We start from the raw sequence: 24,056 nt of genomic DNA, 5'->3' as shown, positions 1-24,056 counted from the left end.
TTGATCACGTTGAGGGACAGGTTGTTGTCCTTGCTCTACACGGTCAGGTCTCTGTCCTCCTCCCTATAGGCTGTCTCATTGTTGTCGATCAGGCCTACCACTGTTGTGTCATCGGCAAACTTAATGATGGTTTTGGAGTCGTGCCTGGCCTTGCGGTCATGAGTGAACAGGGATTACAGGAGTGGGCTGAGCACGCACCCTTGAGGGGCCCCAGTGTTGAGGATCAGCATGGCGGATGTGTTGTTACCTACCCTTACCACCTGGGGGCGGCCCGTCAGGAAGTCCAGGATCCAGTTGCAGAGGGAGTTGTTTAGTCCCAGGGTCCTTCGCATATTGATGAGCTTTGAGGGCACTATGGTGTTGAACACTGAGCTGTAGTCAATGAATAGCATTCTCACATAGGTGTTCCTTTTGTCCAGGTGGGAAAGGGCAGTGTGGAGTGCAATAGAGATTGCATCTCTGGATCTGTTTGGGCGGTATGCAAATTGGAGTGGGTCTAGCGTTTCTGGGATAATGGTGTTGATGTGAGCCTATGGCCAGCCTTTCAAAGCACTTCATGACTACAGACGTGAGTGCTACGGGTTGTTAGTAATTTACGCAGGTTACCTTGGTATTCTTGGGCACAGGCACTGTGGTGGTCTGCTTTAAACATGTTGGTATTACAGACTCAGACAGGGAGAGGTTGAAAATGTCAGTGAAGACACTTGCCAGTTGGTCAGCACATGCTCTGAGTACACGTCCTGGTAATCCATCTGGCCCTGCGGCCTTGTGAATGTTGACCTATTAAAGGTCTTTCTTACATCGGCTGCGGAGAGCGTGATCACACAGTCTTCCGGGAACAGCTGATACTCTCATGCATGTTTCAGTGTTATTTGCCTCGAAGCGAGCAAAGAAGTAATCTAGCTTGTCTGGTAGGCTTGTGTCTGATAGGCTCGTGTCATGGCTTTTCTATTGACATTTAATTGCATGTTACCATGCCTATTGTATGTAACACCCTCACCTATTTCTCACACACCCTCACCTATCCCTCACACACTTTAACACACCCTCACCTATCCCTCACACACACCCTTACCTATTCCTCACACACTTTAACCTAAACCCGTAGCGGTGTTGTTAGAGAGGTGTAAAGATAGAAACCTTTATTGGGTCAAAGGGCAGGTATTTACTCTGCTGATATGAATAGTTTAGGAGAGAGTCGTGCTACCAGACAGAAACACACATCAGCAGGAGAGACCGCCTAGTGTAGCCTGTTTGCCAGACACACACACATCAGCAGGAGAGACTGCCTAGTGTAGCCTGTTAGCCAGACAGACACACACATCAGCAGGAGAGACTGCCTATTGTAGCCTGTTTGCCAGACAGCCAGTGGATAAGACACACCACATATACACAAGTCACAGCACAGGAGTAGCCCAACCAAGAATAGCTGTAATAATGATTAGAGTGACTCAGAGGTCTATCTACATTAGATGATTTGCAATAATCTGTATTCATTCACAGAGTGAAGAGTGAGTTGGTAGCATGTGTGTTTGTTTGTAGTCCAAAACACAAAAGGCCTTTAAATGTCCCAGTCTCTTAGGACAATACAAAATATTCCCACAAACCCTGTCCTGTTCCCCCTCCGATGAGTTTAACGAACCCAGTTAGCCCTCTTTGCTCTAGCATATAGATTTTCCAATATGCACCGAGGCGAGTCGGCCTAATGCAATGTTCATCTGTAATTTGTCATGTTATAAAGGAGTCAAACTGTGTCAAGGATTTGGGCTAATGAGTGGATCATTAAAGTTAAAGGTTAAGCTGCCTTTCATCAAATATTACATAACTATAACACCTCCTTCATCTGACCCCTCTCCACCTTCTTCCTATTTTTCATTCCTTCTCCCCCTCCTCATCTTCTTCATCCTCCCCCTCCTCCTCCTCTCTACTCCCCCTCTTCTCTCTCTTTCTGGAGGAGTTTTGAACAAGCAGCTGTTTATGTAGACACTATGCATCTCACATCCTGCTCCGACATCACTGCTCTGCTGCCTGTTCCGTCTTTCTTTCATTTCACCTGTGTGCTGTCTGTCAAACAGAGCTTTTTACTCCTCCTATATATCAGCCTCCCAACATTACACACTGGGCTTTTGATCGCTAAAGGGTACAGGGAGAGAAAGGGGCAGGTTGCTACCTCTGTACATGATCACACACTTTCACACAGTTGTAGCCGCACTTACGCACATGCAGGAAAGCAAGCACACACACACACGTACACACCGTCTGTTATGCCCAACTCTGTCTGCCACTGCTGACCCACGCAGAGACGCAGGCTGTGTTGACAGCAGAAGGGTATGTCAGGGGAGCAAATGGTTTCTTTTTTTATGTGACAGTCAGAGAATGTTGTGTGTCTCTCCCAACTGTGTGTGTGATGTTGCTGGAAATGGCCATTTATAGCTCCCACTCACTGTTCTGAGGAGGTAGGAGCGGTTTAGGGCTCTGGGATTTCTACACCTTCAAATCATGATGGTTTCCAAACTTCTAGAACTAACTGTCTTTGTTATGTCTAGGCCATATCCCTCAATCCTGGACTCCAGAAAGACCCTCATCGCTGGTTGGCTGAGACTAAGGTACACTACATTATCCATCTTTTATGGAGATACTTTCAAAGCATTGACCCACCTGTCGCTATTGGGAGAAACTGACAATTCATCAGGTTTTTTTCGGGTGTGAATGTGAGAGACTGAGAAACAACCTGCGTGTGTGACATTGTGGGTATGACTGCATTATGAAGTGTGTGTGTGTGTGCGTTCGTTCGTTCGTTCCAGACCAAGCTGCGTTGGCTATGTGAGGAGGTGTCTGTCCATGAGGCCAGAGAGAGAAAGCTGCGACGGCAGGTCCAGCAGGACAGAGAACAGCTGAAAGGACTGAGACAGAGCAGAGACTCTGAAAGACAGGCCCTGCTACAGAGACTGGACCAGCAGGAGAAACTACTGCACTCCATCAGCACAGAGAAGAAAGGTAGGGCTGGATCCGATTGATTGATTGATTCATTGATTGAGGGCCAACTTCTAAAGCTCCCATACATCAGTTTAAGAGCAGCAATATGGGCTCATTCAGGTTTTTTCTGTTCCATCTAGACGGTTGCTAATGAATTGTCCGACATGTAGCAAGCCTCATTATGGTTGTGTTTCTATCTGCTCGAGTGTCCTTGTTTTTGTCTGTGGTTCTTAATTTGTGTTCATTTCTGCAAATGCACTTGGTTTGTTCCTCTCATTTCTTCCTCCCACACATTCACATCCACACAGGGAAGCTCTTCTCTCTCCCAGTTTCTAAACTAAACTCTTGATAATGAGTTAGAGAAGGGGGACCCAGCAGAGCAGGTTTCATCACAACAACCAGGGGAACCTCTGTCTAATTCTGAGCTCCCTCCTTCCTCTACACAGACTGAAGGACTGACAGACAAAGACCTAATCAACCAGTCTCTCTCATGCAGACGTGCTGTGCTGCTCTGGCTGGAACAGCGTGGCATTGTGGGGGGGGGGGCTCAGTTACGGTTACGAATCGCTATGTTATTTTGGACAATATTATATCAATACTTCACTTCTTTTTTTTGCTAGGTAGCATTAACTAGTGCTAATTGACTGTATCTGCGCAAAAAACTGTGGTCATTTTCATCGTACAGCTACTTTGTTCTCCATCTTCTATTTAAATAGGGAGATAGTCTAGCGGTTAAGAGCGTTGGGCCAGTAATTGAAAGGTTGCTGGTTCGAATCCCCGAGCCGACTAGAGCCCCGTTTCCACTGGCACTTAAAATTAGGGCCAAATTCGAGCTGGTTCAAGGGAAACCAGGGCCAGCGCAGCCCGGTTTCACAACTTGATTAGAATTCTGGTTGGTAACGCCGTTACTATGCAACCACCAGCGGATCACTGCTGGATGCTAACAGGTTTAGCTAGGTCGTCTGGGCTTGTGGCTGTTAGCAAGCACATGGGCAAGCAGTACTGCAGTAGTCAGACATAACACGAATTATCACCATAGCATGATCCTTGATTCATTTTTGTGCTACACAATAAATATTTATTATTATTTATTTATGAGAACAGCCAGCCCTCTAATGGTAGCTACCTAACGTTAGCTAGCAAATCAGCTTGAAACAAGCTCGCTAGCTAGCAGGAATTATAGCTGGCCAGGTCGTATTGAAAGGCTAGCTAGCTACATCATTTCAAACCTGTCTTCTAGTTCGCTTGGTTAGCTAGCTAGCTAATAAGCAACGCCATGGCCAGCAAGGTAGTAATTAAATTAAGTAATTAAGCTAAATACGTGGCTCTGAGTCTGGCTGGCAATGGTTGGAGTTTGGGTTAACGTTAATTACAGCATCGTGAGGGTGAATTACATTCATCAACATCTTGCTAGCTAGCAACATTAGCGAAGCCAGGCTTTTTCTGTTCCATCTAGACGGTTGCTAATGATTTGTCCGACATGTAGCAAGCCTCATTATGGTTGTGTTTCTATCTGTTCGAGTGTCCTTGTTTTTGTCTGTAGTTCTAAATTTGTGTTCATTTCTGAAAATGCATAACAGTCACATATTGGGTACCTAGCAACATGCCATAATTTCACATTTCTGGAGGCAGTGGAAACGCAATTTGAGCTAGCCCACGAAGCTGACTTTCTAGTGCCAATGGAAACGGAGCTTGGGTGAAAATTCTGTCGATGTGCCCTTGAGCAAGGCACTTAACCCTAATTGCTCCTGTAAAGTCACTCTTGATAGTAGCATCTGCTAAATGCCTAAAATGTAAATAGCGAGCCAACATGTTTTCAGCATTTTTATTTCCCTGAATAATCTAAACTTAATTTTCTCATGCTGTCTATTGTCTCGCTGCAGCAGACATATAGTGCGCAATATGTTTGGAATATCAAATCACAATAAAATCGCTGTATCGAATAGCAGTAGATATAGAATCGTGAGAATCACAATATATATCGTATTGGCACCTAAGTATCGTGATAATATTGTGTGGTGAGGTCCCTGGCAATTCCCAGCCCTTACATTGTGGGTCCTAGACACCATAGTAATTTGTATTTATTTTTATTTAACTTTTATTTACCTAGGCAATTCAGTTAAAAACACATTCATATTTACAATGATGCTGTCTAACCCCCAACTCTGTCTTCCCCTTGGGAAAGAGTCTGGTAACTGTATATTGTAACGACCCTGGGTTTATACGCGCGGAAATCGACTCTGTTGCTCGAGCATGCTTTTGCGGCACAGTCGATAGCGCGCCGGACCTCGGGCTCGAAGGTCGAGGGTTCGAGACCTGCTCCCTGGCTGTTTCATTACAATATCTTTGGCGCGATTTAGTACAAAACATCAGAAAACTAAATTGGACCATCTGGAAATGTTCTCTCTCATTAGGAACGAACAGCAACACATCTTAGATGTATTTGTTCTATCTAGATATACGGTTCACTGGGGGCACTCCTCATGTCTTTGATCATCGTAACTTACTTCAGAAGTTTTCAGAGGAAGTTTTTGGTTGCTGACAGTTGCTGCCAGTGTACTTTTCTCCCTCTTACTTTTCAATTGGTTAAGTTCAGGTAACTACATTTCCCTGTGCTTTATATTAGAGGTCAACCGACTATGATTTTTCAACACAGATACACCTATTATTGGAGGACCAAAAAAAGCAGATCCCGAAAATCGGCTGATTTTAATAAAAAAATATATAAAAAAATGTATTTGTAATAATGACAATTACAACAATACTGAATGAACACTTATTTTAACTTAATATAATACATCAATAAAATCCATTTAGCCTCAAATAAATAATGAAACATGTTCAATTTGGTTTAAATAATGCAAAAACAAAGTGTTGTAAAAGTGCAAAATGAGCCATGTAAGAAAGCTAACATTCCTTGCTCATAACATGAGAACATATGAAAGCTGGTGGTTCCTTTTAACATGAGTCTTCAATATTCCCAGGTAAGAAGTTTTAGGTTGTAGTTATTATAGGAATTATAGGACTATTTCTCTCTATACGATTTGTATTTCATATACCTTTGACTATTGGATGTTCTTATAGGCACTTTAGTTTTGCCAGTGTAACTAACAGTATAGCTTCCGTCCCTCTCTTCGCTCCTCCCTGGGTTCGAACCAGGAACACATCGACAACAGCCACCCTCGAAGCAGCGTTACCCATGCAGAGCAAGGGGAACAACTACTCCAAGTCTCAGAGCGAGTGACGTTTGAAACGCTATTAGCTCACACCCCGCTAACTAGCTAGCCATTTCACATCAGTTACAACAGCCTAATCTCGGGAGTTGATAGGCTTGAAGTCATAAACAGCGCAATGTTTGAAGCACAGCGAAGAGCTGCTGGCAAAACGTACGAAAGTGCTGTTTGAATGAATGCTTATGAGCCTGCTGGTGCCTACCATCGCTCAGTCAGACTGCTCTATCAAATCATAGACTTAATTATAACATAATAACACACAGAAATACGAGCCGTAGGTCATTAATATGGTCGAATCCGGAAACTATCATCTCGAAAACAAAATATTTATTCTTTCAGTGAAATACGGAACCGTTCTGAATTTTATCTAACGGGTGGCATCCATAAGTCTAATTATTGCTGTTATATTGCACAACCTTCAATGTTATGTCATAATTACGTACAATTCTGGCAAATTCGTTCGCAACAAGCCAGGCGGCTCAAACTGTTGCATATACCCTGACCTTGCGTGCAATGAACGCAAGAGAAGTGACACAATTTCACCTGGTTAATATTGCCTGCTAACCTGAATTTCTTTTAGGTAAATATGCAGGTTTAAAAATATATACTTCTGTGTATTGATTTTAAGAAAGGAATTGATGTTTATGGTTAGGTACACATTGGAGCAACGACAGTCCTTTTTTGCGAATGCGCACCGCATCGATTATATGCAACGCAGGACACGCTAGATAAACTAGTAATATCATCAACCATGTGTAGTTAACTAGTGATTATGATTAATTGATTGTTTTTTATAAGATATGTTTAATGCTAGCTAGCAACTTACCTTGGCTTCTTACTGCATTCGCGTAACAGGCAGGCTCCTCTTGAGGCAGGTGGTTAGAGCGTTGGAAATCAAATCAAAATGTATTTGTCACATACACATGATTAGCAGATGTTAATGCGAGTGTAGCGAAATGCTTGTGCTTCTAGTTCCAACAATGCAGTAATAACCAACGAGTAATCTAATCTAACAATTCCACAATAACTACCTTATACACACAAGTGTAAAGGGATAAAGAATATGTACATAAAGATATATGAATGAGTGATGGTACAGAACGGCATAGGAAAGATGCAGTAGATGGTATTGAGTACAGTATATACATATGAGATGAGTAATGTAGGGTATGTAAACATTATATTAAGTGCCATTGTTTAAAGTGGCTAGTGATACATTTTTACATCAATTGTTCTATTATTAAAGTGGCTGGAGTTGAGTCAGTATGTTGGCAGCAGCCACTCAATGTTAGTGGTGGCTGTTTAACAGTCTGATGGCCTTGAGATTGATTTAAGTCTCTCGGTCCCTGCTTTGATGCACCTGTACTGACCTCGCCTTCTGGATGACAGCGGGGTGAACAGGCTGTGGCTCGTGTGGTTGTTGTCCTTGATGATCTTTATGGCCTTTCTGTGACATCGGGTGGTGTAGGTGTCCTGGAGGGCAGGTAGCTTGCCCCCGGTGATGCGTTGTGCAGACTTTATTACCCTCTGGAGAGCCTTACGGTTGTGGGCGGAGCAGTTGTCGTACCAGGCGGTGATACAGCCCGACAGGATGCTCTCGATTGTGCATCTATAAAAGTTTGTGGGTGCTTTTGGTGACAAGCCGAATTTCTTCAGCCTCCTGAGGTTGAAGTGGCGCTGCTACGCCTTCTTCACCACGCTGTTTGTGTGGGTGGACCAATTCAGTTTCAATTCAGTGGACTTTTTAACTGTAAGGTTGCAAGATTGAATCCCCAGAGCTGACAAGGTAAAATTCTGTCGTTCTGCCCCTGAACAAGGCAGTTAACCCACCGTTCCTAGGCCGTCATTGAAGAAAATAAGAATGTGTTCTTAACTGACTTTCCTAGTTAAATAAAGTTGTAAAAAAAAATAGGCCACATCGGCGTCCAAAAATACAGATTCCCGATTGTTATGAAAACTTGAAATCGGCCCTAATTAATCAGCCATTCCGATTAATCGGTCGACCTCTAGTTTATATATATTTACACACTGAGGTTGGAATAATATTGTGACAATGATGATAATGCCCTTTTAGTGTAAGAGCTGTTTAAAAAGACTTTGAAATGGGTTAATAGACCGATAAGAGTTCCAAACTTCTCTGAAAATAGCTAATCATTTTCAGTTTTCCCTTCTCCACTCAAGCCATTCCCAGACAGTCCTAGTTTTGTTTCAGAAATTGCTCTTTGCGAAGATTTTTTTGTCTCTTATTTAACATTTTAATTGAAAACCATCACAGTTGACATTGAGATAAAAACGTCTGCCTTGGAACTTTTGCCTTCTTAAACACTGCTGTGGTACCTTTCAGAGGAACTTTTACCTTCTTAAACACTGCTGTGGTACCTTTCAGAGGAACTTTTACCTTCTTAAACACTGCTGTGGTACCTTTCAGAGGAACTTTTGCCTTTTTAAACACTGCTGTGGTACCTTTCAGAGGAACTTTTGCCTTCTTAAACGCTGCTGTGGTAACTTTCAGAGGAACTTTTGCCTTCTTAAACACTGCTGTGGTACCTTTCAGAGGAACTTTTGCCTTCTTAAACACTGCTGTGGTACCTTTCAGAGGAACTTTTGCCTTCTTAAACACTGCTGTGGTACCTTTCAGAGGAACTTTTGCCTTCTTAAACGCTGCTGTGGTAACTTTCAGAGGAACTTTTGCCTTCTTAAACACTGCTGTGGTACCTTTCAGAGGAACTTTTGCCTTCTTAAACACTGCTGTGGTACCTTTCAGAGGAACTTTTGCCTTCTTAAACACTGCTGTGGTACCTTTCAGAAGAACTCTTTCTCTTGCGTAAGGTCTAACTTGTAACACCTGCCTATTTACTAAAACACAGTCTGTGGTAGATAGCTGTTGGATTATAGGTCTTGCCTCAGCAACTGACTTCCACACGTTAAGATTAAACGGAGAGAGACTGAGTGAGCGAGAGAAGGCAGTTTGGCAGTCTGACTTTCTCTCTCACGTCATGTGGCACGTCGTCTTTAGACCCGTTTAGACTGCCAGAGTCTCGCTGGTGCCATCTGGAGATTGGCAAGTGGATCAGTGGCTGCTTGGGTATTCCTGAGGTGGCGGCATGGGGTTCCGGCTGGGTGGGCACGTGGTGGAGTGTGTGTGAGTGTGAGTGACAGAGGTGGGCAGGGACAAAGGGACGAGGGTAGAAAGCAGTCATCCAATGCCTAGTGATTGAATATTGAATGTGTGAGCTGGGAGCAGCCTCCTCTCCCAGCCCAGCCTGCTCAGCTCTCAGCTCAGCAAGACAGCAGACAGCAGGGAGTGGGAGACCAATGAGCAGCAATCACAGCAATCTATTTGATTTGACCAAGTTTAGGGAGGTGTTGAGACTGACAGCAAGGTTGTTCAGAATAGGAAAAGTTTCATAGCCACTGATAGCATGGCTAGTCAAGGTGTTAAGGCTGTGGGTCCCAAATGCCTCTGTCTATGTGAATATTATATTAGATGGTAATTATTCATGTGCTTGTCTCTTTAAAGAACTCCTGGAGAAGACTCGGAGGAAGGAAAATGAGATGAGAAGTCTTCAGGTGAGCCAGAAACCCATGTTGGCCTTGCTCCTCTGTCTGAACAATGCAGCCTGCTGTCCAGGGCCACAACACACAGACTCACCCTCAGACAGAGTACCCTGTTATAGTACTAGTACTGCCTCCTCTCTCTTCTATTAAACATCACTGCACACCATCCCCAATCCAGCTATAACGTCCTAAACCCCATGGCAGTCCTGTCCAGTCACACAGTGTGTTTTCCATTTTCTCCTCAAAGTGGTGTGTGTGTGTGTACTGGGGCCCATCTGTGTCTGTATGTGTGTGTGTACTGGGGCCCATCTGTGTCTGTACGTGTGTGTGCACCTGCTATAATTAATCAGTCCCCTCGGACCCAGCCAGGCCTTTAATTAAGAAGAATGAGGAGTCGAGTTCAACCACACACTGCTGCCACCCAACAGCCAGCGCAGTCACAGGACGGGGGGAGGAGGGAGGGAGGGAGGGAATCTAGCAGGTGTGGGAATGGATGAGTGACAGGCCGATAAGATGCATCGCATCACTTATGCATCATTAGAGAACCAACATCACTCAGGAGCCAGATGAGAGGGAGGAGAGAGAGGAGCGTGTTCTCCACAGCTTCTTCTGTTCCGTCCCCTGTTGCTTGTTTATTGGCAATACACACGCCGTGCTGACTCACTGTTTAGTGGTTTAAGCTTTGACACGCTTTCAGTCACTCATACACGTCTCTTGGTCATTAAACAATAAGTAACTGTGGTTCTTGTCTTCACAGGATCGTATCTTGGATCTGGAGATGGTAAGATTGAATTGTTTATACACTACATGACCAAAAGTATGTGGACAGCTGCTCGCCGAACATCTCATTCCAAAATCATGGGCATTAATATGGAGTTGGTCCCCCCTATGCTGTTATAACAGCCTCCACTCTTATGGGAAGGCTTTCCACTAGATGTTGGAACATTGCTGCGGGGACTTGCTTTCATTCAGCATTATTGAGGTCGAGCACTGATGTTGGATGATTAGGCCTGGATCGTAGTCGGCTTTCCAAGTCCTTCCAAAGCTGTTCGATGGGGTTGAGGTCAGGGCTCTGTGCAGGCCAGTCAAATTCTTCCACACCGATCTCAACCAACCATTTCTGTAGGGACCTCGCTTTATGCATGGGGCATTGTCATGCTGAAACAGGAAAGGACCTTTCCCAAACTGTTGCCACAAAGTTGGAAGCACAGAATTGTCTAAAATGTAATTGTATGCTGTAGCATTAAGATTTCCCTTCACTAGAACTAAGGGGCCTATTACGTACCATGAAAAACAGCCCCAGACCATTATTCCTCTTCCACCAAACTTTACAGTTGGCACTATGCATTGGGGCAGGTAGCATTCTCCTGGCGTCCGCCAAAGCAGATTCGTCCGTTGGACTGCCAGATGGTGAAGCGCGATTCATCACTCCACAAAACGCGTTTCCACTACTCCAGAGTCCAATAGCGGCGAGTTTACACCACTCCAGCCGACGCTTGGCATTGCGCATGGTAATCTTTGGCCTGTGTGTGACTGCTCGGCCATGGAAACCCATTTTTTGAAGCTGACTTTGCTTCCAGACTCAGTTTGGAACTCTAGTAAGTGTTGCACTACACTTCAGCACCCGGCGGTCCCGTTCTGTGAACTTGTGTGGCCTACCACTTCGCAGCTGAGCCGTTGTTGCTCCTAGACTTTTCCACTTCACAATAACAGCACTTACAGTTGACCGGGATAGCTCTTGCAGGGCAGAAATTTGGCGAACTGACTTGTTGGAAAGGTGGCATCCTATGACGGTGCCACGTTGAAAGTCACTGAGCTCTTCAGTAAGGCCATTCTACTGAGTGTGTTACCTTCAACATAGCCAACAAAACGTATTAACAGATATATGGCTTCCCTCTTGATAGCTTAATGGACTCAAACTAGAGAAGATTATTTGTAAACTCTGACTCCTAAGTTGAAGAATATAAATGGTTAGTGATTGTTTTTATAGAAGCGCTGATCATCATTCAATCACCATAAAGCTAACATGATCAGGTATATGTAAGGACCATTAGACACTGACTAGGGTCCACTGACTCAACAACAAACATTGACCCCAGGCAGGAGAATGTAAACACCCCACCTCTAACATCCTTTATCACCCGCTCCATGTCACGTCAACCCAAACCGACAGACACATTCGTTAGGGATATCGAAAGGCCATATTGACCTAAGAGTATTTATGGGCTGTGAAGCTATGAAGCGATCTGTGTTCTCTCTCTATCCATCACAATTGTGTGTCGCGGCCAGCGGCCTCGACTTCAATTAGCTTTAATAAAAAAACCTGCGAAGCCCATCCATTCAGATCATTCCTGCTTACTGCTACACCACTGTGGCACAGGGTATCGACCTGTGTGTGTATGTACAGTGCATTTGGAAAGTATTCAGACCCCTTTTCCACATTTTGTTAACGTTTTAGCCTTATTCTAAAACGGATTCAATAAAAATGGTTCCTCATCCATCTACACACAATACCCCATAATGACAAACAGAAAACAGGTTTTTAGAATTTTTTTGCAAATTTATTTAAAAAAAAACAGAATACCTTTGTTTACATAAGCATTCAGAACCCTTTGCTATAAGACTCGAAATTGAGCTCGGGTGCATACTTTTTCGATTGATCATCCTTGAGATGTTTCTACAACTTGATTGGAGTGAACCTGTAATAAATTCAATTCAGTATTTGGAAAGGCACAGTAACCTAGTGGTTAGAGCGTTGGACTAGTAACCGGAAGGTTGCAAGTTCAAACCCCCGAGCTGACAAGGTACAAATCTGTCGTTCTGCCCCTGAACAGGCAGTTAACCCACTGTTCCTAGGCCGTCATTGAAAATAAGAATTTGTTCTTAACTGACTTGCCTAGTTAAATAAAGGTAAAAAATAAATTAAAAAAACACCTGTCTATATATATATATATATATATATATATATATATATATATATAGACAGGTGTTTTTTTTATTTATTTATTTTATTTACTTTTACCTATATATATATATATATATATATATATATATATATATATATATATATATATATATATATATATATATATATATAATAAGCTCCCACAATTGACAGTGCATGTTAGAGCCAAACCCTGATGAGAAGAACGCAAGAAACTCCCCAAATACACGTGCAGCCCCATACCCAAGATGACTCCAGGCTGCAATCGCTGCCAAAGGTGCTTTAGCAAAGTACTGAGTAAAGGGTCTGAATACTTATGTAAATGTTATATTTCCTTTTTTTTTTAAATATACATTTGCAGAAATTTCTCAACTAGTATTTGCTTTGTCATTGCGGGCTATTGTGTGTAGATTGATGAGGGGAAAAGACTACTTAATCAATTTAGAATAAGGCTGTAACGTAACAAAATGTAGAAAAAGTCAAGGGGTCTGAATACTTTCCGAATGCACTCTACAGCGTGTGTGCGCATACCGTAGCTGATTCATCAGGCAGTGAGCGGGGTTTCAAGTTTACATTTCTACCGCGGCGATCAGCGGAGCAGTCTGTGTAATGTTCTCCAACAGCCCCAGCTCTTTAATGTCACAAAAACATACAGGCCAGAGTCCCAAATGGCACCCTACTCTCTACATAGAGTACTACTTGTCAAAAGTAGTGTACTATATAGGGGATAGTGTGTCATTTGGGACGAAGCCGCAGTCTGAATAGAATGGAATTACAATACAGACCTGTCTGTCTAATATGATGTGGCAATAATAATACAACCCTAGATGACAATTGCTTTTTGTTTTGTCTTTGTATAACGGATTGTCAGTGGAGCTACTTCGATTGTCATCTTGCAAATGCTGTCTATCTGTAGACCTATGCCTTCAAAGAATTCATACCCCTTGACTTATTCCACATTTTGTTGTGTTACAGCCTGAATTTAAAATGGATTCATTACATTTTTTTTTTTAAATCACCCATCTACACACAAAAACCAAATAATGGCAATATGAAAACCTGTTTTTGGAACAAATTGATGGAAAATGAAATGCGTAGGTATTCACACCCCTGAGTCAAACTTTGTAGAAGCCCCTTTGGCAGCGATTACAGCTGTCAGAGTCTTTCTGGGTAAGTGTCTAAGAGCTTTCCACAGCTAGATTGTGCAACATTTGCCTATTATTCTTTTCAAGATTCTCCAAGCTCTGTCCAAATTGGTTGTTGATCATTGCTAGACAACCATTTTCAGGTCTTACCATAGATTTATATTATTAGATTCAAGTCAAAACTGCCACTCAGGAACATTCATTGTCTTCTTGGTAAGCAACTCCAGTGTAGATTTGGCCTTGTGTTTTAGATTATTGTCATGTGTCTGGTGGAAAGCAGACTGAACCAGGTTTTCCTCTAGGATTTTGCCTGTGCTTAGCCCCATTCCGTTTATTTTTATCTTGAAAAACTCCCCAGTCCTTAACGATTACAAGCATACTCATGAAATGATGCAGCCACCACAATGTTTGAAAATATGGAGAGTCTCATTAATGTTTTGGATTTGCCCCAAACATAACACAAGACAAAAAGTTCATTGCTTTGCCACATTTTTTGCAGTATTACTTTAGTTCCTTCTTACAAACATGATGCATGTTTTGTAATATTATTTATTCTGTACAGGCTTCCTTTTCACTCTGTCATTTAGGTTATCATTGTGGAGTAACTACAATGTGGTTGATCCATCCTCAGTTTTCTCCTATCACTGCCATTAAACTCTAAACTGTTTTAAAGTCACCATTGGCCTCATGGTGAAAATGTTGAGCAGTTTCCTTCATCTGGCAAATGAGTTAGGGAGGATGCCTGTATCTTTGTAGTGACTGGGTGTATTGATACACCATCCAAAGTGTAATTCAAAACTTCACCATGCTCCAAGGGATATTCAATATCTGCAATTTATTTTTACCCATCTACCAGTAGGTCCCCTTTGTGAGGCATTGGAAAGCCTCCCTGGTCTTTGTATATGTGGGGTACAGAGATGAGGTAGTCATTCAAAAATCATGTTAAACACTATTATTGCACACAGAGTGAGTCCATGCAACTTATTATGTGACCTGTTAAGCACATAGAAACTCCTGAACTTATTTCGACTTGCCATAACAAAGGGGTTGAATACTTATTGACTCAAGACATTTCAGCTTTTCATTTTTATTTCATTTGTAAAAATGTCCCAAAAACACAATTCCACTTTGACATTATGGGATATTATGTGTAGGCCAGTGACCAAACATCTCAATTTAATCCATGTTAAATTCAGGCTGTAACACAACAACATGTGGAAAAAGTCAAGGGATGTGAATCCTTTCTGAAGCCACTGTGCATGTACTGTGTCGGAAATATATACCAGCACACTGCACTTTCCTAGTATCACTAGTTCATTTAAGCCCACTTATAGCAGCCTACTGCCGTGCCCACTTATAGCAGCCTACTGCCGTGCCCACTTACAGCAGCCTACTGCCGTGCCCACTTATAGCAGCCTACTGCCGTGCCCACTTATAGCAGCCTACTGCCGTGCCCACTTATAGCAGCCTACTGCCGTGCCCACTTATAGCAGCCTACTGCCGTGCCCACTTATAGCAGCCTACTGCCGTGCCCACTTATAGCAGCCTACTGCCGTGCCCACTTATAGCAGCCTACTGCCGTGCCCACTTATTGCAGCCTACTGCCGTGCCCACTTATAGCAGCCTACTGCCGTGCCCACTTATAGCAGCCTACTGCCGTGCCCACTTATAGCAGCCTACTGCCGTTGTCAGAGCTTTTTTAGGACATTGTGTGACAGTACAATAAGGCCTTTTGAATTGACATGAATAGTAGTTGGATACAGCACCTTGCTGTGTTGTATTGTGGGTAAAGCTAATGTGCAGTATATTAACCTCCTTGTATTCCTTTTATCTATTCAGAGCACCAGGCTGGCGGTGGATCACCTGGAGTCAGTCCCTGAGAAGCTGTGTCTCCTGGACAACTTCAAAGACCTGGAGGTGAGGCTCACTGGGGAGACCTGGGATGTACTGAATATATGGGTTGTTCCACGAAATGAGGGCCTTTTGGGGAGACCTGGGATGTACTGAATATATGGGTTGTTCCACGAAATGAGGGCCTTTTGCATCCCTTTTGATATTTTAAGTAGAAATTGTGCACAAATATTGAATTTTAAAGTTTGTTATATTAAATGAAGTGCCCTTTAACATAGACCACATGGAAAATTCCATAAATCTGATATGAAAAAAAGACTCGCTAAAATGACAAAATTCTGCATTTTGACATGTCCTTCTGTGCTACCTCTGTGACTTCTAGGAAGATTTTAACCAACTTAACCCCAACATTTCTCCCAATTTTCCACCACCATTGTAAAGCCCTAATTATTTTCTTGCTTTTGACAAAGTCATTTCTGAAGATTAGTATTTATTTGTGATTTATTTTCAGGTAAATAAATCATCAGGATTTTGAAGCCCTTTATCTTCTTACCCAGATTCAGATGAACTTGTGGATACCATTTTCCTTCACACTGGACACAGAGACATACAAATGGTGTCCATGAGTTCATCTGACTCTAGGGAAGTAGATAAAGGGCTTCATTGCCAAAATCCCCATGTATCCCTTCGAGGTTAACCCTGTTACGTGAACTGAACTCTCATTTTAATTTGTGAAACTATTCCTTTTGAAGTATTTTTTCTCTCTCCCAAAAAGAGACATTGAACACCTCCTAGTGTAAAAGCAGGTGAACGAACTGGTTCTATACTTTTTGGCCATTTTCTCATGTTTTGTGGTGGGAAACTGAGCGGGTCAAGCACAACCCTGTTACCCATAGATAGACACGCTAGAATTTGTTTTCGCAATTTACATTTCTTTGTGAAGCTTACATTCAATTGCCCCCTCCCTGTTGCACACAACAAGCTTCCATGGCTGATTTTAAAATGTAGTCATCAACCCTGTTACAGTCAACCCTATTACTTTCTGTAGGACTTATTCGGCACTTATTATAGTCATTCTTTTATTTAACCTCTTGAGATGAGGGAAAAAAGTGTTTTTTGCTTATGACAGAATGTTAAAATGAGGTGAAATCAAACTTTTCCACCAAGTTAGACGACTCAAACGGCATCTAATTGGTGGAACGACCCATATGTCTAGAAGGGAGACCTGCGGCCCGGGTCTCTCTATGTGTTTGATCTCTTCTGAATCTTAATCACACCAACCTAGGTGTCTCTCTAACCTGATCCTAGATCTGTGCAACTTCAACTCCAAACCGGTTTTGAGATGAGTTCCATTTCGTGCCTGGTTTGTGTAGTGATTGACTATCTCCATGTTGTTTATATATATATAGGAGTCTCAGCGGCAGAAGGAGGTGGTGGAACAACGTTACATTAAATACAAAGAGATCGTTGGAGTCCTGCAGCACCAGCTGGATGAGTCCAAACGACAGATACAGGAGTGCAGGGTACTTGACTACATTACCCACAGTGCACGCTATGTATATGCTACATCAAATATCAGCTTTATGATACCTAGAAATGCCCAAAACGAGACTTTGCCACCCTGCAATTTCAACACTTGGCCTGTTGAAAGAGTACTTTGTACTCTTACTCCCAGAGCCATCCAGCCTATGACACCTTTTGAGTACACTGGTGTATCGTCGGTCCACAACTGGCATTTGCATTTAGTATGAATATTCCAAGCCAATGTTGGCAAACATAACTGACAGAGTGAGACGGAGGGTAGTAACTTCCAATCAGTCCTAATCATCATATTTATCTTCTCAAGCGGCCAACAGAGAAACATCATTGCATTGTTGACAGCAGATTCCCATCAGTGTGTCTATTCTGCCCGCACAGCAGCCACACACACACACAGCAGCCACATCGAAGCCACTTCTTAAAGTGCATTAATCTGTCAGACGACTCTGCTGCGACGCCAAATGACTCCCGTGTTGATCCATAAGTGCTGATTGCATTAGTGCCTAATAGCACGGCGCCCACCAGGAGTTCATTTAAAGAAAGTGGAATAAAGAAAAGTCTTCATCTACTTAGCTTTCACTTTGATTGCAGTTAGGGGCAATCTGTTTCAGTACAGAATGCTGATAGTGTCCGTTCTCATTTAACGCTGGTCCTGGGGACCCACAGGATGAACACAGACCGGAGCTTTTTTGCAGCCCAGCATTTTAATACCCGATCAACTAATCAAAAGCTCGAAGACGAGTTGCTTAGTTTAATCCGTCGTGCTGGACTGGAACAAAACCCTGGTCGCCCTGTTGGCTCACCCAGGACAAAGACTGAAAGAGCACTGCTCAGAATGCATTTCACATAAGGTTGGATGTTATGCCAGATTGCAGTGTGTGTACTCAAGACTGTACCCTCTTCCAGGATGACAGGTTGGACGCTACAACGCAGAGCATTCGATTGACTGCTCTCTCCTCCTCCATAAGAGGCCCTAGCGCTCTCCTCACCAGCTCCATGCTCACTGACCCCACGTGTGAGTACACAGCCGCAATGTTCACCTCTCGTCTCCTTTCGAAGAGTGCAATGATTGTGATGTGTGGTTGTTTTACCTACTTCAGCCGACTGCGCTGATTGTAAGCGCGCCTGCTAAATCACTCAGATATGTCTCAGACTCTAATGTGAAGAAGCTCTGTGAAGAAGCATTGCGATTAAAGGCCCTAAAACATGTTCCTTTTTTTTCTTTCTTTTTTTTTTGTAACAAAAAATGTAAAACATGACTCTTAATAGGTTGTGCTCAGTGTTGTAACTCCTCCCTTTCTCCCTGTGGTCCTTAGCTCCACACAAACACCTGGCCTCTCCAGACTGCACCCTGGACTATAGCCGTTCTCTGAACCGCCGAGCCTCTCCTGCTGTCAACGGGGCCCACCCTCACTCCATCTCCGACCACCGCAACAGTAACACATAGTGCCCACCATCAGGGATTCACACTGGTTACATGCATGTATTCATCTACAAGCTTTTCATTATAGAGTTGGATAGAGGGCTCACACGGAAGTGCGTTTTAACATGGGCATAGAGGCGATAATAACAAAGATAGTGGTGGGCCCTCTTTTTAACTCTATGCCTTACTTGACAGTACAATCGACACCCATCTCTATGCAGTACCGTGGTTGCAAAGCATCACCACAACAGTCTTCCGTCAATACCTCAACCAAAAAACAGCCAACCCTTCCCAAGCTGCGTGACTAGCAGCCAACCTAGAAAACAGCTAGCGTGAAGCCAAGCATACACACTAAGTGCGATTGTGATAAGAAAAGCAGGGTTAAACCTAGTGGAAGGTTCATAGCACATCGCTTGGGGTATCTTATAAGAGAACCACCAAATTTAGCACTGTGAAAGACGATTGCAGCTTTCTTTATAAACTGATATTTATGAAGATTTTTTATTGAATGTTACCTTGTGCAAAGAAAGCAGGCACAGCTTAAAGAAGACATGAAGTTTGACTGAAAATAGATTGAAAAACCAGCCATAAAGCCAACGTAGGTCAACATTCCAACAGGTCATACTAACGTTACATTTCTATACGTATTTCAACACTCAAAACACTTCTCTGAAAAACACTGTTTTAAAGCCCCAATGTTGACCTTTTTGTGACAGGTTATGTACTCTGCTGTTATCATGCCAATGTGTTTCATCTGAACAGATTAGATGTGATGATTATATTTATGCTGACATTCTGTGAAAGTGGTGCTGCCTTTCTAACTTCATGTAGCCTATGCATTAGCAATATATTCTTATTATTTTCAACAGACTTGACAAGTCACACGTTTGTTTTTATGTGCAGTCTTTTTACCACTACCGTCTTCTTTTTATTATTTGTGAAGAAGAAAAATGCCAATAAGCACAATATATGTATATTTTTATGAAATGTAGAAAAGAATATATGCAATAAACAAATCTCCACAGATCTGTAAGGATCATTTCGCCTGAGCTCATGTCTCATCCATTTCAAAATGAAGTGTTGTTTCCTTAGGCTCCTAAGTCTCTATGGTATGTCAATCACTGTTGCCTTGGTCCATCTGTTGAGAAAATGACTCGTAGCATGAGCTTATGTTTGTAGGTTTATATGGCCACTCCAGCCTTATTTCAGCTTCAATTTACATTTACCAAATGCATCTGTACTTCAGAAGAGCCAATACATATCTGCTGTACAGTGAAAACGAGTCGCTAGAAAGTTCTGTGTCCTTTCAATTTCGAGTTATTCTATTAATGTCCTATGTTCTTGCACATAAGATTTCACACCTCGGACCACATGTAGCTATGCTGTCTCTTTCCCTCAGGGACTTTCGTAGCAGCCTCATCCTCAGCCTTTCAAAGCTGAATACTGTACTTTCATATATTGCGGCCTCTGTAAACTTCACTGATGAATATCTTTGTCGATCAAAAGTTCTCTACGGTGCCTTCGGAAAGTATTCAGACCTTCTTGACTTTTTCCACATTTTGTTACTGTTACAGCCTTATTTTAAGATATAATCAATTGTTTTTTTCCCCTCAATCTAGACACAATACCCCATAATGACAAAGCAAACACAGGTTTTTAGAAATGTGTGCAAATATATTACAAATAAAAAACTGAAATACCACATTTACATACAGTACCAGTCAAAGGTTTTTACACATCTACTCATTCCAGGGTTTTTCTTTATTTTTACTATTTCTACATTGTAGAATAATAGTGAAGACATCAAAACCATGAAATAACACATGGAATCATGTAGTAACCAAAAACAAATAAAAATCTATTTTATATTTGAGATTCTTCAAAGTAGCCACCCTTTGCTTTGATGACAGCTTTGCACACTCTTGGCATCCTCTCAACCAGCTTCACCTGGAATGCTTTTCCAACAGTCTTGAAGGAGTTCCAACATATGCTTAGCACTTGGCTGATTTTCCTTCACTCCAACTCATCCCAAACCGTCTCAATTGGGTTGAGGTCGGGTGATTGTGGAGGCCAGGTCATCTGATGCAGCACTTTCCTTCTTGGTCAAATAGCCCTTACACAGCCTGGAGGTGTGTTGGATCATTGTCTTGTTGAAAAACAAATTATAGTCCCACTAAGCGCAAACCAGATCGGATGGCGTATCACTGCAGAATGCTGTAGTAGCCATGCTGGTTAAGTGTGCCTTGAATTCTAAATAAATCACTGACAGTGTCACCAGCAAAGCACCATCACCCCTCCTCCTCCATGCTTCAGGGTGGGAACCACACATGTGGAGATCATCCGTTCACCTACTCTGCATCTCACAAAGACAGAGGTTGGAACCAAAAATATCACATTCGGACTCATCAGAGCAGGTTTCATCAAGGATATCTCTGTACTTTTCGCCGTTCATCTTTCCCTCGATCCTGACTAGTCTCCCAGTCCCTGCCGCTGAAAAACATCCCCACAGAATGATGCTGCCACCACCATGCTTCACCATAGGGATGGTGCAGGTTTTCCTCCAGACGTGACTCTTGGCATTCAGGCCAAAGAGTTTAATCTTGGTTTCATCAGACCGGAGTATCTTGTTTCTCATGGTCATAGTCCTTTAGGTGCCTTTTGGCAAACTCCAAGCGGGCTGTCATGTGCCTTTTACTGAGGAGTGGCTTCCATCGGGCCACTCAACTATAAAGGCCTGATTGGTAGAGTGCTGCAGAGAGAGTTCTGGAAGGTTATCCCATCTACACAGAGGAACTCTGGAATTCTGTCAGAATGACCATCAGGTTCTTGGTCACCTCCCTGAACAAGGCCTTTCTCGCAAATTGCTCAGTTTGGCCAGGCGGCCAGCTCTAGGGAGAGACTTGGTGGTTCAGAACTTCTTCCATTTAAGAATGATGGAGGCCTGGTGGTTCAGAACTTCTTCCATTTAAGAATGATGGAGGCCACTGTGTTTTTAGGGACCTGCTGCAAACATTTTGTGGTACCCTTCCCCAGATCTGTGCCTCGACACAACCCTGACTCGGAACTACAGACAATTTCTTCAACCTCATGGTTTGGTTTTTGCTCTGACATGCACTGTCAACTGTGGGACCTTATCAAATCATGTCCAATCAATTTAATTTACCACAGGTGGACTCCAATCAAGTAAAAACATCTCAAGGATGATCAATGGAAACAGGATGCACCTGAGCTCAATTTCAAGTCTCATAGCAAAGGGTCTGAATACTTATATAAAGTATTTCTGTTTTTATTTGTAATACATTTGCACAAATTTATAAAAAACTGTTTTCACTTTGTCATTATGGGGTATTGTGTATAGATTGAGGATTTTACATTTTTATTTAATCCATTTTAGGATAAGGCTGTAACAAAGAAATGTAGAAAATGTAGAAAAAGTCAAGGGGTCTGAATATGTTCTGAATGCACTGTAAATGAACTGAACTGTTATATAATTCATATTCAGGCCTTGGCTATGAATATTCTGAGGCTGTAGGTCCATAACCTACAGTTAAAATCATTTTGCAGTCTTCTGTTACCGTTGAGTGGTGAAGATTGACCCATGTCTAGTGTATTGGTCTTTTCTGAAGATCTTACAAACTCTTCCAAAAGTACTTTCCTCTCAATTACATTACTTAGTTTTTAGTTGGTTTTTTTTAGGTCTTAGGCCAAGTACATTGAATCCTCCTGTGAAAAGATTCTAACACATTTGATCTATCATGGGGTTGTTTTGTAAAGTTATCTGTAATAATCATTTTTGTATTGATTTTATTTTCAGCACAGAGCTAACAGAATATTGCTCCGCATAAGACCAAACTGAAGAATGAATTAAACATATTCCCCTTTATGATATTCTACACAGCTAACAGTTCTCGGGAGATAGTTTTTTTGATGTTACCCGTAATGTTCCCCTAACGTTTGAGTGTCCAGTTTTCCGTAGATTAGTTTCTATCTGTAGGCAGGTTTCCATTGACCCAGGTTTATTGGGACGTGTAATGGAAATGACAGATACAGTGTCTTCAGGAAGTATTCATAACCAATGATTTATTACACATGTTGTGTTATGGCCTGAATACAAAATATATACAGTTGAAGTTCGGAAGTTCACATACACTTATTTTGGAGTCATTCAAAATAGTTTTTCAACCATTCCACAAATTCATTGTTAAACTAGTTTTGGCAAGTCGGTTAGAACATCTACTTTGTGCATGACACAAGTCATTTTTCCAACAATTGTTTACAGACAGATTATTTAATTTATAATTCACTGTGTTACAATTCCAGTGGGTCAGAAGTTTAAAAACTGTACACTAAGTTGACTGTGCCTTTAAACAGCTTGGAAAATTCCAGAAAATTATATGGCTTTAAAAGCTTCTGATAGGCTAATTTACATAATTTGAGGCAATTGGAGGTGTACCTGTGGATGTATTTCAAGGCCTACATTCAAACTCAATGCCTCTTTGCTTGATATCATGGGAAAATCGAAAAATCTGCCAAGACCTTAGAAAAAAAATTGTAGACCTCCACAAGTCTGGTTCATCCTTGGGAGCAGTTTTCAAACACCTGAAGGTACCACGTTCATCTGTATCCCAGAGAACTGAAAAAGTGTGTGAGCAAGGAGACCTACAAACCTGGCACCAGCTCTGTCAGGAGGAATGGGCCAAAATTCACCCACCTTATTGTGGGAAGCTTGTGGAAGGCTACCTGAAACTTTTGACCTAAGTTAAACAATTTAACGGCAATACACTCAGTTAGTATTTGGTAGCATGTAAACTTCTGACCCACTGGGAATGTGATGAAAGAAATAAAAGCTGAAATAAATCATTCTCTCTACTATTATTCTGACATTTCACATTCTTAAAATAAAGTGGTGATCCTAACTGACCTAAGACAGGGAATGTTTACTAGGATTAATTGTCAGGAATTGTGAAAATCTGAGTTTAAATGTATTTTGCTAAAGTGTATGTAATCTTCCGACTTCAACTGTAAATAAATACAAAATTCAACCATCTACACACAATACCCCATTTTCACAAAGCAAAAACAAGTTTTTTTTTTTTTTTTTGTGTGTGTGTAGTGAAAGTGAAATACAGAACTAACTAATTTACATAGGAATTCACACCTCTATGACACTCCAAATTGAACTCGGTGCCTCCAATTTCCTTTGATCGCCCTTGAGATGTCACTACAACTTGATTGGAGTGCACCTGTGGCCAATTAAATTGTTTGGACATGATTTAGAAAGAAACACACCTGTCTATATAAGGTCCCACAGTTGATGTGCAAGAAACTACACAGTGAAGTCCAAGGAACTGCCTGTAGATCTCTGAGATAGAATTGTGACGAGGCAC

General features: G+C 42.1%; 1 protein-coding gene across 3 annotated transcripts in view; it reads left to right on the top strand.

Annotated features, from left to right (window-relative positions):
- Positions 1 to 19,693, top strand: part of LOC110529761 (centrosomal protein of 128 kDa) — a 47,777-nt gene extending 28,084 nt beyond the window's left edge. For 2 of the 3 annotated variants that reach the window (XM_021612269.2, XM_021612267.2), the window contains exons 18-25: positions 2,547 to 2,606; positions 2,805 to 2,997; positions 9,730 to 9,779; positions 10,525 to 10,548; positions 15,696 to 15,773; positions 17,117 to 17,230; positions 18,153 to 18,261; positions 18,563 to 19,693. In XM_021612269.2, the coding sequence (XP_021467944.2) occupies positions 2,547 to 2,606; positions 2,805 to 2,997; positions 9,730 to 9,779; positions 10,525 to 10,548; positions 15,696 to 15,773; positions 17,117 to 17,230; positions 18,153 to 18,261; positions 18,563 to 18,693 (759 nt within the window). In that variant the 3' untranslated portion in view covers positions 18,694 to 19,693. The remainder of the gene's footprint in view (positions 1 to 2,546; positions 2,607 to 2,804; positions 2,998 to 9,729; positions 9,780 to 10,524; positions 10,549 to 15,695; positions 15,774 to 17,116; positions 17,231 to 18,152; positions 18,262 to 18,562) is intronic. The other variant, XM_021612268.2, reaches the window with a different exon arrangement.
- The last annotated feature ends 4,363 nt before the right edge of the window (positions 19,694 to 24,056 follow it).

This window comes from Oncorhynchus mykiss, chromosome 8 (assembly GCF_013265735.2).
Source record: "Oncorhynchus mykiss isolate Arlee chromosome 8, USDA_OmykA_1.1, whole genome shotgun sequence".
Lineage (NCBI taxonomy): Eukaryota > Metazoa > Chordata > Actinopteri > Salmoniformes > Salmonidae > Oncorhynchus > Oncorhynchus mykiss.
The sequence above is the reverse complement of the archived record's forward strand: the minus strand, read 5'-3'. Positions and strand labels throughout refer to the sequence as shown.